The 15,054-nt window shown below is 29.1% G+C and overlaps 1 protein-coding gene across 4 annotated transcripts in view; it reads left to right on the plus strand.

The window, feature by feature from the left end:
* Window positions 1-1,046: 1,046 nt before the first annotated feature.
* LOC147075017 (uncharacterized) overlaps window positions 1,047-15,054 on the plus strand; it is a 227,484-nt gene continuing 213,476 nt past the window's right edge. Inside the window, exons 1-2 of one of the 4 annotated variants that reach the window (XM_085942722.1) lie at window positions 1,047-1,423; window positions 6,067-6,335. In XM_085942722.1, coding sequence (XP_085798848.1) covers window positions 6,322-6,335 — 14 coding nt within the window. In that variant the 5' untranslated portion in view covers window positions 1,047-1,423; window positions 6,067-6,321. The remainder of the gene's footprint in view (window positions 1,424-6,066; window positions 6,336-15,054) is intronic. The other 3 variants (XM_085942721.1, XM_085942723.1, XM_085942719.1) reach the window with 3 other exon arrangements.

A 15,054-nucleotide genomic window follows, 5' to 3' on the forward strand; every position in this document is an offset into this window, starting at 1 on the left:
TTTATATTCATACTATAAGGTAGGTAATCACTTAGGGAATGAGTTTCATGATAGCTATCCATACGCAGATTTTTTTCTTTCTTAAAGGCCTACATGCTATATGACGTCAAGAATTAAAAATTCGTGATATCTTTCAGAGCTAAGCTTAAGTAATCTATAGATTTTGTAGGAAAAAGGTGTATTTACGTAATATATCACAATGATCTTTTTTAGGTTGTGAAAGATAAAAAAAAAACAATAAAAAATTGGGTAAGCAATAGGTAGGATATATAAAAGTAGGTAGGATATATAAAAAAAAATTCAGATAGTCTAAATATGGCCTAGTTAGAAGAATATGGACATTAAACTAATGTTACTAATAAATGATAGTGATTACGGATTAATTTGAAGTAAAATTCAAATTTGTGTCAGATTAATTCTCCATTGTGGTAATGAGATAACACATGCTTTATATGTGTTTGGCAAACGTTAAATAAGATATATACATCAGTGCAAAGTAGAATATATCCAATTTCATTGTTTAGTACATTTAGATGAATAATCACAAATATTGTAAATGATATTATGTTAGTAAATAACCGAAAAATTAAAAACAGGCAACCACCTTGTTTATTAAATTTACGATTAATAATAACGACAACGAATAAGTACGTACTACTTATTTTGTCGACAGTAAAATTACTTAACCAATTAAACCACACGTCGTGTATTATTGTAATTAAACGAAATATCAACACTATTTTAATTATTAAACTTGGCATACTTAGGTAAGTACTTAAATTTTTATTTTATAATAAAGTATCGCGAAAGTTAATAAAAATGTAATTACAAACCATATTATTGATGTCTTTCTACTAAACGGAATACATAATTAGTTTTGTAACGAAATATGTTCAAAAAACTTCCTCCACTAATTTCTTATCAAACAATTTTGGTAGTAAGTTGTTAAGATACAAGGTATTTCCATCCGATAGAACCAGACCGGTTGGTGAATTTTTTGTCCGCTAGGTGACTCGCTCCCGAAAGGTGAGGCTGCGCATGTGTTTAGTTGGTATCGGTGTGTATGCGCGCGCAGGTCGACTTTTTTTGCCGCTCGGTTTGAAAAAAAGAACGCAAACGTGTGACTTTGACAGCTAAAAACGCGGGTTTTTCAATTAAAATTTGAATCTATCGAATGAAAATGTGATTGCGACGAATCGAAAAACGAATACTTTTATTAAATTTTAATTAATTGTGATAATTACATAAATACAATTACATGTATATAACTAACATACAGCAGTCTAGTTTTAAATAATCCCTATATTGTGATAGAATAAACAAAACAATAATATGTGAAATACAGTAAGTGATCAGTGAAATAATCGAGTATTTACGTTTGATACTAGACAACAAAATTAATATTATCAAAATCTGATTGTAGGTAATGGAAATTGAATTTGAATTATCATTGTTGAAGGTGGTAGATGCGCTATATTATATACCTGAAATATGAAAAGATTAAAACCCGGATCGCTAACGTCGAGTTTTTTTATTAGAACAAAAAATTGTAGTAGGTAGAACTATTTCTAATAAGTCTACATTACAGTAATAAATTTGATGTTTATTAAGTTAATGGCGCATATAGTGAAATAGAGATTAAGATGCTCCTATATCGTGGGTCACGGGATAGAAAACTGGTATTGAAAAATGAAAATCTTCATCACTTTTTCAAAATAATTAATTAAAATTCAGTGCATGGTCCCACTAGATCAGCATTTTATTTTATAGCAATGGAGTAAAAATGATAATTTACCCGTTTGTATCGAGATGTGATAAAGATTTTGATGTTTTAATATTATTAACATTACATTTAATAGTTTTTTGGTTGCAAATAAACATTAATTTAATTATTTTATTAATGCATCTGTATATTAAAGTACGAACATATTATGTCAATGCTTTAATTTAATACAGAAAAATCTCAAACAATCTCTAAGATAATAGCAATTGATTTTTTTTCACTAACTAGGTACTCTAAAACGTTAATTTTTCTATATAGATTGTATCAAAATTAAGTATGCCTAGTTAAATTTTATATTTCAATGATGAAGTAAACCACATTTTCCTGTGTAGGTAAACTATAATAAATATATAATAACAATAGATTTTTAAATGTTGCTTTGTTTTCTACAATGCATTGCAGTATTAATATTTTAGTTATGACTTAATCTATAAATTTCTTTTATTTTGTTAACTGTCAATTCATGGTGGAACTGCATTGTATTGTTGTTTTTAATTTAATAAAACGCAATTTTTTTGTAGTACTTGTTCCACTTTTAATCAATAGATTAGGACCGGTTTCGTCCGCCTCAGAGGGAAACAGTTAAAAAATTCTCTCTGAGGTGGTCGAAACCGGTCCTAATCTATTGATTAAAAGTGGAATAAGTACTACAAAAAATTGCGTTTTATTAAATTAAAAACAACAATTAATCTATATAGTTGGTTTACATTATAGTCAAAAGGTCGTTATTTACAAATTAATATTTATTTATTTATGTAGGTACACAGGTGCACTATTTATAGTGAACTATAATACAATTTACGCTACTAAACTTACAGCCATATTTCGCGTAGAATTTGAAATATTATAAAATTCAATAATTTTAGCTTGAATTTTGTAATAACCATCACAAAATTAAACAACAGATTAGTGTGTCCAATTAATATTACCATGGTAATAGTATGTGTGTAAACATTGCATGTGTGTGTTATGGAAATGTCGGTTATTTTAAAAAAAAATATTAGTTAATTTATAGTTAGAAAAGGTAATCTCTCACATGAAGTAAATTGTTCGTCTACATACAATTATTATAAACTGACAAGCGACAGCGTGAAAACATAATATTTACGCGAATGACGTAGACCATACGGGATTTCGTCACTATTTCCGCGCGATCACTCCACAGATAAATTCACCTATTCCTTTTTCGAATCATCTAAAGCGCGCGTCGCGTCATGTCATATTATTTAGATACAATAAATTGACTAAGCGATTGTATGAATTCTCGGTGGAAAGCTATTAGACGTATCGAAGAATAGTATATTGATTCACATAATTTTAATTATGATTTTGTCATTCTAATTTTAAATATATATTTAAGAAATTAATTATGTTGGAATTACCTGTATACTGATATTTGTTTTGGTATAAATTTGGCATCATTGTGTTTTGAACAAAACGCCAACCACCTAACCTAATATTTGCATAATGTCCAATTCAAAAACTGTATTACGAATTCATGCAGTTTTTTTTTACAATGGAAATTTTATTCAAGATCTCCCACATGCTTCATTTTTTTGGGTGACTATTCTAAATAACATTTGACATTTAGATGGTCAGCCCACGGAATGTCGACCATTTGTATTGACGCCTTTGCTACTAAGCGCGGTGTAATCAATAAACTTAGGTATTCGATTGGCAGTCGGTGTCAATACACGAATGTCGGTTAATACAATGATTCAACTATCAAATATTTAAAATAATATTTTTTAAAAATAAATATTTAATACTAGACCATCAAAGTCCATATCAAAATTATTGTTAATTATTGGAAACATTTTGCTTTTTTTTTCAACCGTGGTTCATGTAAAATTACAGAAAAGTTCCTTTATAAATTAGATATTTTGACCATGTCATTATTTTTATTTACTACTATAAATAGATGTAATCGTCCGGTGCTCGAATTTAGAACTAAGCTCATCACAGTATAAAAAGTATTGAATGATATATCAAATGTAAGCATGTAACGTCCTCACCCAACGGACAACTTATACTGGTGGATCTATACCAGTGGTCTTCAAACTCTGTTGACTCACGGAACCCTTAAAATTATAAGTTTTTTTCGGGAAATCCCATCCCATCCTTAAAAAAATATATCTTAAAATAATTACATTTTTTACACAATTTGTCGAAGCCTAGGTCTGTTTGTCGATTTTTTTTGACTCGCGGAACCCCCAGAGAGGTGCCGCGGAACACAATCAGAAGACCACTGATCTATACCAATGAAGATGTTCTGCATATTAAATAAAAGTAATATTTCTACATTTAACAATTATTGACGCCATTCAAATTGCCAGTTATTCAAATGTCTTCTTAAGCCATCCAATAAACCTTTTGCGTGTTTTAGAAAATTTTGTTATAATATGTTAAATAACCACTAAAATATAATATAATATTATGAAAGTATAATTTAATTAATAACTATTTATTAAATGCGTATGTAATGCGAATGAAAACAATGTTCGTTTGTTTTTCATATATCATCAATATCCAAATATTTTTTTTTAAATTACAACTGAGCAGAAATCCTGTGCGTATTTTGTTAGGCTTATTTTTTTGGAAAATATAAAATTATACCGACTATGAATTATATTAAAAAAAATTAATATTTTCGCTCTTTAGCAACTCATTTGGAGGTCCACAAATTAATAGATTTTCAATTGGACATACTTATTAGCGATTCACTCAACTCATTAGATCTTTGCTCTACGTTAATACGCAGTATAAAGTGACATATTTTTTTCCAGACCCAGATGGGCACAATACCAAGTACGTCGCTGTGAGTTTAATGATTGCACCCTTTTATACACAAATAAACCTCTTTGATATACTATAACAGACTCGGACATATGCTATAAGGTAAAATTAGTCGGAGTTGCTGCTTAGATGAAGGTCTTTACTCGCTCCTTCTAATAGTATATTATAGTTTTAGTATTTTACTGCCCGGTGGCGAAATCAACATATCTGAATATGGCAATATATTCTCAAATACGTTATTTGAGTGTATCTACCTACAAATTTTTACAGCATAAGAGTATGATGTAAATTAGTGGTTAGTCTATATAATTTGTAAAAACATTGGAAATTTTATTATATTATCTGTGCACTAACCCATCGAAATAATATTAAGTTATCTCTCAGTAGTATAATGGTATATAGTGGTATCTAAGTTGCATGAAGTGTCGCGTAGATACGACTCTTAATGTAACTTCATGTATGAATGAATAACTTGCGCTTGGGATTAGAGCTCAGATGTTTTGTGTACGAACAAAACGAGCACCCTTATCCACTGGACCATTGTTTTTATCACGTTCGTTACGTTCACACTTTACTCTTTTGACTTTTTGGTTCATACAAATTGTGAATGGGATTTGTATTCATGTCGGGCGACTTCATATTCAAATTTTACACTTTGTTTTGTGTTGTAAGATTTCAGTGCCGAGTGCAACGAGGAACAGTTAAACGCACACAGTCATATTATATATTATTATGTTTTATACATATATATTATATATGTAAGTACCAGTAAAAAAGTAATTTTATTTATTAATTTGTAAATTCTATACGTGCTAAAACATAATAATTGTAGTATAATATTATAAAGCAAAATCAGATACTTACATTCATATACTTTTTTTAGAAAAAAATTTGCACTGAACGACAATACAACAAATACAATATATTAATACGTAACAAGTACTCCAAACAATGTAAATATATAATATTTGCATATTTAATTGTGAAATATGGCATACTCATATCTAATTGCAATGAAATTTAAAAAAATATTTCTAGCATATTTTATGAGGTAAGCAAGATTGGAAACTAGTACATAGAACAGATAAATAGGATGTAAATGTGTAAGCCAGTCATGTATCGAGGTTTTGAAACCGAATTCGGTGTTGCTTTATTATGTTATCAAATATTACCGATATTGATCGCACGTTTCGTTTATGCGTCAAACTTCAATGCGTAATATAACATAAACATTGAATTACTTCTATAATTCCTTTTTAAGTTAATTCCATATTTCTTCATACTACACTTAAATCTTGTTACACTCTCACCCATTTCCCATTATTTTTGTATTCCATGGTTTATGTTAATTTATCATAAAGTCATATTAGTCGAATATCGTAGTGAGTAAGTGCATCAAAAAGATTATGCATCTGTACACATGCAAAATTATCCATGGCCTAGCAATTATTAGCGGACGCGGCTATTGATATTACATTTTTATTAAGTAGGTATAGCAGTTGAAAGAAAAATACAAATTAAATAAAGTGTTTTGAAAATAAATAATTCTGGAGAGTTGAAAATAAATGGTGAAACAATATTTTGATTGTCTGAGTATTGAGTGACTCTAATGTGTGTCGAACATACGAGTTCTGAAGTGCTTTCATTCAATGGCGATTGGACAACATAAGTGTGCTCCAAGATGGAAATGTGTTTTGTGAATGGAAAACTGATTGCTGTGTTTTGGGATTTATCGTAAATAAATGGAGTTTATAAGGTAAGCAATTTTAAATAAAGTACTTCTTTTTATATTTAATGATTGTATGTTTTTACTTTGAAAAAGGTATATTATATTAATTTTACTAATTACTTTCTAGTATTTCAATGGTTTGCATTGTAATACTGTACGGGAATTGCAAATAATTTATCAACTATATATTCCAGGGCTTTTGTTCTGATTCAATTAATATATATATATATATATATCGGTTCGGTTCTGGTTTTCGGTTTACGGTTCAGCTCCGAGTGATTAATTTTTGATATTTTTACTTGTATTAAAAAAATATTTTCTACCTTAATTTAAAACATGTTATAGCACTAGTATGATAGCTCTGTACCACGCTCCAAAACCAATGGTGATGCTGTACCACACGGCCGTAGGCATAATACAAAAAATAATATAGGTACTCGTATTATAAATAATCATGAGAATTATATCGAGATGCGACACGACAACTGAACGACAACTGAAGAAGTGACTGAGATCATGTTAACGCGCGTATTTGAACATGTACCGAACTGAAATAATCGATATATTTATGGGTTCGGTTCCGGTTTTCGTTCCGACAAAAATAACGGTTTTTCTGATTATCGTGTTTTGCTTTTGTTCCGATTAGAAGTTCTGGTATATTCTGCTATCACATTGGTGGTTCAAGTATAAATCTTTGTAATTGTAATTTTTTTATTGAGAAGTTATTTTAAATTATTTACTTATTTAAGTTATTCACAACATGTCACAATACGTTATTAAGTACAATATATTAATGTACATAACTACATTGATTGAGTTAAATAAAACTAAGCAAACCCTTATCATACCGGAGCCGGAAATTTCCGTGATTAATGTTTATTCCTTTTAATACCGGACCCGGAAATTTTCGGTTTTTTTCCAGGCCGTAATTAATCTAATATTTTCAGCCATCTATTAACTTTTTCGAAAAGCTTTTGATGCAGTCAAGTAAGCAAAGATTTAAACCACTCTTCTGCATCGTTTGTTAGTAGATACTACTACTATCGACTGGAAAACTTGCCGGTATAAAACAATATATAAATAAACTTGTCCACACGTAAGTGGAATATATCGATATCCCAAACCAATAAGTAGAGTAAAAGCATAATAATGTGAATCTCACTTTATTAGTATGAACAATGACAGGTTTACTGATGATCCTCGGTATGTAAAAAATAGCTTGTTAAGACAACTAAGTTAATTTTAAATTATATAATCAATACAAGCTGTCTGCAAGATATAGTAAAACAGCTGGCTCTGTTAGTATATACAATTTTGATGACATTGTGTGCATAACAAAATACATAATATTCTTGTATTATGTAATTATTTCTAATATTATTATTTATTTTGTACTGCATGAGGCTGGAACTAGCATCCGTCGCATTCTAAAGAAGAGGTGCAATACTAATCAAACTGAAATTACTGTAAAAAATTGAATTCAAGGTGTTTACTTGAATTTAGTTTCTATAGTTCCGATTAAATGTACCTATTAACAGTACAAACTTTGATTCCTAAGATCTATATTTTATTTGTTAATATTATTTTTTAAATAAAACATTTTTTATTCAATATGTAATACAAATGGTTTAAGAATTTATCATTTGTTAATACATACACCTAATACCATTATACAATATAGGTAAAACTCGCTTTATTAAAAGGGGTTAAAAATAACTATTATTTTTTGTAAGGATATAATTTTGTTTTTTCAATCATTCGCAATAATAACCTCTAGTAATATAAATTATACGTTTTAGAAAACTTTATAGAAATACCAATTACCATTTTATTACTAGAGTTTAGAATTATTACATCACGTTACATAGAGCGTGTTCTAAAATTGACAGAAAAAGTATCTTGTAAATAAATTTTATTGTTCTACACTAATTATTCATAAAAAAAATTGTTAACGGAAGTTGATTTTTTCTCCAAAGTATGTAAGTATCCTAATTTAATTTTTATGAGAATGTATTTATTGTCATTTTCTTAACTTATTAATTGGGTCCATATCGGGATTTAGAAATAAATTTTGCTTAAAAATATGTAGGTACATATTCAAATTCATGATCTACAGATTAACAGCTGTTCTAATCTTTGTTTCACGATAGGTGTTATTTAGATGCATGCAAGATTTTTCTGTAATGTAGTCATATTTTAGCGCAATGATACCGTGTACTCTATTATTTATCCCTACTTATAAACTAAGGTCATCTAAAATATGGAAAAAATGGTGAAGTTCGATAGTAGTGCTAGTTATTGCTTAACTTCTATTGCAATGCGGTAACCTGTTAGCAGCAAATGATGTTTTTCGATTGCACATTAATTATTATCGTATTACCATTATGAAACAATAATCATTTTCTATAAATAACATTTTACAATCATTTTACGATTATTACAATTTTTTTTTTTTTTTTATAAATATAGTGAACATTACAAATTATTAATTTAAGACGTTCACAACATGACATTTAGAAGAAAATGAATGTGTAAATGTGCAAAAAGTGTTATGTATATTATATAAAAAATAAATAGATCAGCATTAAACAGTAGAAAAGTGTAAATACAAAAATCTATAAATTAGATACAATGAATACACCGCATGAGCTAAGTAGATCATATTTTAAGAATTTATAAAACAATACTCACGCAGGTGGAATATGTCAATATCCGAAGTGATTTGGTTGAACAGAGTTATTGCCCTCCTAATTGTCATTACCAATGGCAGGTTAGTTCTACACCTTGGGAGAACAAACAACAGATGCCTTCAATTTCTAAGATAACTACCACGTACAAGTCAAAAATATGTAGTTAAATAAAGATCCCTTCTAAACTTTAAGCTAGAATATATACTTAAGAGAAAGTTAGACGGATAGAGCCACGGATAATATCCATACAGCCGAAAGTAAAGGAGTCTCTCCACCAAAAGGCTGTACTTCAACTGATGCGGAGCCCAGACAAAAGACCCACTCTCAAGTCTCAAGTTACGAACCCAACTACCATATTATCGATACTCACAAACCATAAAAAAAAAAATTGATTTGACGATGATTACTTTTCAAAATCAAGATATAAAATTAACACACTGTACATTTTCAAGTAAACCTAATCGGTGATGAAAATATAGGTATATTCTATTACACAAGACACGTGGGCGTTGGATTGTTTTTTTGCTTCTAATTTAATGTGTGTTTTATTCAAATAAAATCTTTGATTTGGCATTGAGACGCCATATGGCCTCGTAAAATAATAAATCATGTAAAACTGTTTAAAAAAACTCTTGGTTGGTAATTATTTAACGGAATACTCAAATTATAAAATTCTTTACGTCGGTTAAATTAATAATAGAAAATTTCTCAGAAACTTTGCTCCAAGACTGAGTCGATAATATTTTTTTAATTTTTAATTTTTTTAAAAATTCTCCAACGGATGGGTATCTTACGATACATATTTAAAATCCCTTCCTGACGTTAAAATCTTAAGTAGGTCCTACCTCTATCTAGGCGATCCAGTCTTTTTTTAGTTTTGCAGTACCTACATTAACACCAAGTAAATTGTTTGGTTCATTTAAATATCGAAATAAACGAAAATCATATTTTTGTTGGAAATTCGAATATTTTTTGAATTAACTATGCAAATGTTAAAACGTGTTTGTTAATTTATCATATTATTTTAATAAAACGGACCCTAAATTTTGTTTCATAAAGAAAATTTTGCAATCAATGCCATCTCACAATTTTATAATAGTTCTGATCATAAGATTATTATAAATGTGTGTATATTTTATGGATTCATTATAACAGTCCAAAAAATATTTTTTTAAGGGTGCCGTACGGTGCGCAGTAGGAAATAATTAAAATGTTATCGAAAGAAACGGCCGTTTTTATCAACATATCAATCAATCCAATAGATTTACGAATATTCAAATGTTTATTAAATTTAAAAGAAGAAACCAACCTCAGCAGGTATATAACTACGAATCAATCTACTGAAAAGGCTCTTGTGCACTAAAATCGCTTATTATCTACTGTGAGTTATATAATAGCGTTTTATAGTAATTGAAGACAATAATAATTATTATGTTTCATCACAGAAGCCAATATCACGTTTCAGTTAAACCATAGGCTATGTTTTACTTTTGGTTTGTAATAAATAATTATTATTGTTAACGAAAATAGTTGTACAAAAAGTATCTAATATTATGTATGGTAATATTTTTTGACTATTAACTAAGGCTTGGATTAGGCAGAGTTAAATTGAAATTTAAAAACTAACAACAATTATCAACACATTGTAGTTGTAGTTCAACGAAATCAAACACGTTTGACTGCAAAGGTGACATATCCTAGCGAACGGACGCACACTATACTATCGCAATGGCCACACTACACGTTTAATCACGGAACTCAGAAATAATAGGAACTGAAATACCTAACGGGTAAGGAGAAGCCTCCAACCGATCTCGAGTAAGGAAGAATACGGGATAAATTTATAGACGTGTCAAGAATACGTTATACGTCGAATTCTGACAACTGCTATCGGCTTATGCATTGACGCTCATTTAATATTGGTGTTTTACAGACACTATTGCACGTCTATAATGCGCGATTCATTTTTGTAGGACACTCGCACATTTAAAGTCCTGCGTCAAAATTTACTGTATTGGTATATAGCCTATCGGAATTATATTTATTATCTGTTCTTTGCACATAATGATGATCGTAAGTGTGCGACGTTTGTAGATTACATTTTTCTTGGCTCCGTATATATCGTCTCTGTTCTGGCGGAACACACTAACTGGAGAATACTAGTTTTGAGTAATTTGACTTTGAAGTTGTTAAAATGTTTGAAATGGTCTATCATGTGAGTTTATTAAGTAATCGTAAAAAGGATAACTTTAAAATAAAAACAGATTATTTATTAAGAAGGTTTCCAGACGGTAAAGTTTGAAATAAGGAACATTTTGGTACAACTAACTCAATATGTCATTTTTCGAATTAGTGTCTTCTGCCAGAACAGTGACGATATGATAGAACTCCGATTATCTGCTATATTGACGTGAAAATACACAGCCACTCTTAGTCTATATTTTATCCCTTTGAATGTGAGGTATAAGTAGACACTGTTTATTAGTTAGGAGCTACGTGTTCCCTATTATCTTCAAATATAATGACAAATGTAATACGTGATTTCGAATTCTGCTTATACTATAATCATAATCGATACCTGTGCATCGTCTGTAAAGGCAGAATGTAAACTATGTTTATTCGCCGCACTAATTATGGCCTGCAATCGATTACGAGGTATGTGTAAATATTTATTCAGCGTTATGCAGATTGCACATTAACATACGTAATTCTGGTAATATGGAAAATGGCGATTTTAAAGTGCACTTTAGGCGTTGATGACTATGACGATAATGTTGTATGTATTTTGCAATGGGGTATTTATTATTTAAACTGGTTACAACGCCCCAGTGAGGTAGTAGAAAAACGCTCGCAGCCTAAGATGTTAGTTAATGGTTCAAACGTTCAAATCATTGCGACTGTTTTAAATTCAAATGCCATTTTAACAATGTTAATTTGATTCAGATAAGCATAAATATCCAATTAGCTGAGTGAACAGATAACAAATTATAAAAAAGCTTAGTTAAGTCAACTTCCATGACCCATATGTTTTGTTTTGGGTTGAAAGTGGTGATTTAACTTTATAAAATTATTGTAAATAATTACAAGATAAAAAAAACTTTTTATATACAACGTTTTTAAATTTTCTGTTGAATTATTATGCTCTATATTTTCAAAGTTGTACATGATATTATGAAGTACATAAAAAATTAACAAATTAATATAGAATACTGAAATGTCATTTTGATTTCCATAGTAACGCACGTATTTATTAATAATTTAGTTGCTAGGACCACCCCTTTAGCAACTAATAATAGTCTTTTAATTTTTACGGATTTTTCTGTTCCATACAAAACAGAATTAACTGAAAATGAATTCAATTCTGCTTAAAGATAGCTAAAAGTATTAAAAGAATGCATTGGCATCGTGTTCTGATATATTCTTAAAGTTTCAAATGTCTAGCTAGTCGGAAAGTTAGTTAAAAATCGATTGCAAGATTTCGAGAAGACAAACAAGAATACGAGCTAATAAAAACATTGTAAAATACATAGGCCTTGCGTCATTACTCATAGAAAACTCACGGAATTGTTATTTAGAATAAATTACAAATATTAGATTTACTTGTTGTACAATTATTGATTGTAATTGGTAGTACTTGCTATTTATAAAATAAAAATACCCAATAATAAAAAAAATATACGTATAACTAGAATAAAATAAATAACAATTAAAAAATGAGAGATTTATAAAAAAGGACAGTGATAACAAAGTGTAATTGGATTATAATATTATATTAAAACAAATATTCAATTAACGTAGAGTGTATTTTTCAAAATAAGACCCCCTTTAGCAATAAACATGTCAACTTAGACCTTAGACTATGTATGGTTTAATGTTATATAATGTAAATTCTGGTATTTGGGATGGAGATATAGACACTTTACAAGAAAATAGCTGTATAGAAATATCTTTAATATTTATTGGACTGAAAAAGTCACTTATACTAATTATTGATGTCTTCAAATGGATCGGAAAGGATCGAAAAGTTTTAACATCAAGATATATAGAAAGCTACATTATAAAAGGGCAAATGTACAGGATTCCACAGTGAACTAAACAAACATTGATGAAGACAATAGAGGAAGATGCCATATTTTTTGGCTTAACGGCCCACATGCTCAGCGTACGTCAAAGTGGAGCTTTTATGCTATTTTAAAAGCATGATCCTGGACATTCCTTAAACGTTATAGATAATCTATTTACATAATATTGAAGCCGTATTATCCTTCATATTTATTTTAAACATTTGATGACTGCATAAAGTATTTTTATTACATAAAATAGTATTTTTTTTCGCTCTAATGTTTTAGAATATTGTCATATTTCAGTACGTCCATATGAAGTGGTGTTAAGATTTTTTATATTTATTAATTTTTAAAAGCATTTATAAAACCATCAGTAAAATTTATGTTGACATTATTATAGTGAAATATTTATAATAAAAAATTATATTGATAATATCTGTGATCCCAAATTTGACAAAAATTAGGAATTTTATATTCAAAAAATAGGCAAGAGTTACACATTTAAAGATACTGATTATAAGCTATGTCTTTGACCATTCAAATGTGATAAAAAGTTCGACCGATGACCAACAGAATATGATAAACATATTCTGTGATTGATATGAGTGCAGCTTAACCTAACTTTTAAATGGAGTAGCAGACGATACCGTGAAAATAGCTGCAATGATCGCCGTCAAAGTCAAATATCTAAATTGAGAACATCTTCAAACAATATTAATAATTCTATTATTCCAGAATCTATAGGATATTCTACAATTTCTTTGATGGAACCATTTTTGAGATAACGGACCTCATATTATATATTAATATATGTATCTCATTAATAAAATGTCCAAAAATGTAAACCCAAAATAGATGGGGATTATTTGCACTAAATTTGCGAACAAAGAGTCATTTAACTGTGAAATAATTTATTATTAACTTCGTAATTAAAACATATTCAATACTATTTAAATACATACATACTACATAATAATATATACAATACAATATTACAATGCTTTTATATGCACCTATAATATTGGATTAATAAATTATTGTATTTTATTTAATAATATTATATATATCATAAAAAAATAATAATAATAAAGCAGCCCAAGATGGAGGGATACAGATGATGTTCTTTGAGTAGATTAGTACCTGTTATGTGTTGTTAAACCATCGAAGATGATGGTGATATTATGTGTTTAATGATCATGTAAAGAAGTACATACTTAATGAATTTCAATTCTTAGTTAAAAGTGAAAGAAGAAGATACATAGCTTCACAATAATTATCATAAGCCGTGGTGTCTCCACTATTTGATAGTTAGTCCAGATATATTGCGTCACAATACAATCTTGTAAGGAAATAATTCACATAAAGAGGAGATTTTGTAAATACATAGTGCTAGTACCTACTCAGTGATAACATCAAACCTGACAGTCTTACATACTGTGCTATGACCGCCATCTTGGAAAATGGAGAACGATTTTTAGTTTTTCAGTCACACTTTATTAACGGTTATATTGAAAAATGTTTCAAATAAAAGTTGAATAGCATAAAAAAGACGTATCTTTAATATGGGTAGTAGCACTAAGCATATGCAAGGTCTTCCATTTAGAGCAATTGTTTTTAAGTTAAACCTTGAAACTTTCCAAGTAATTTATTCCATTTCCATATACGTTTTTCTATACAGTATTATATAATAATAGTTATTCCACCGTATTTCCGATTCGACAGTTAGTAGTCCTACAGTTACTTAGATATTTTTGATGAACATAACATGTCTTTTTGTTGTTAACCTAATCCATAAAGTCCACAAAAAGTGACGTGGCGACTACGTAAATGTCAATTTTGCGAGTGGTACGACCACTTAACCAATTTGCAACCCAAACTAATGCGGACGGAATATTTTAACGCCACTAAAGGTTCTGCTGAATGGCAGCTGCCTTTTACGTTACGTTTATAGTGTATTTTTTGTAATTGGTGCAATCGATCCAACATCTTTGC

The sequence above is a fragment of the Rhyacophila brunnea genome, unplaced genomic scaffold (assembly GCF_057557595.1).
Source record: "Rhyacophila brunnea isolate RB1 unplaced genomic scaffold, BYU_Rbru_1.0 scaffold_15, whole genome shotgun sequence".
In the NCBI taxonomy this organism is placed as follows: Eukaryota; Metazoa; Arthropoda; class Insecta; order Trichoptera; family Rhyacophilidae; genus Rhyacophila; species Rhyacophila brunnea.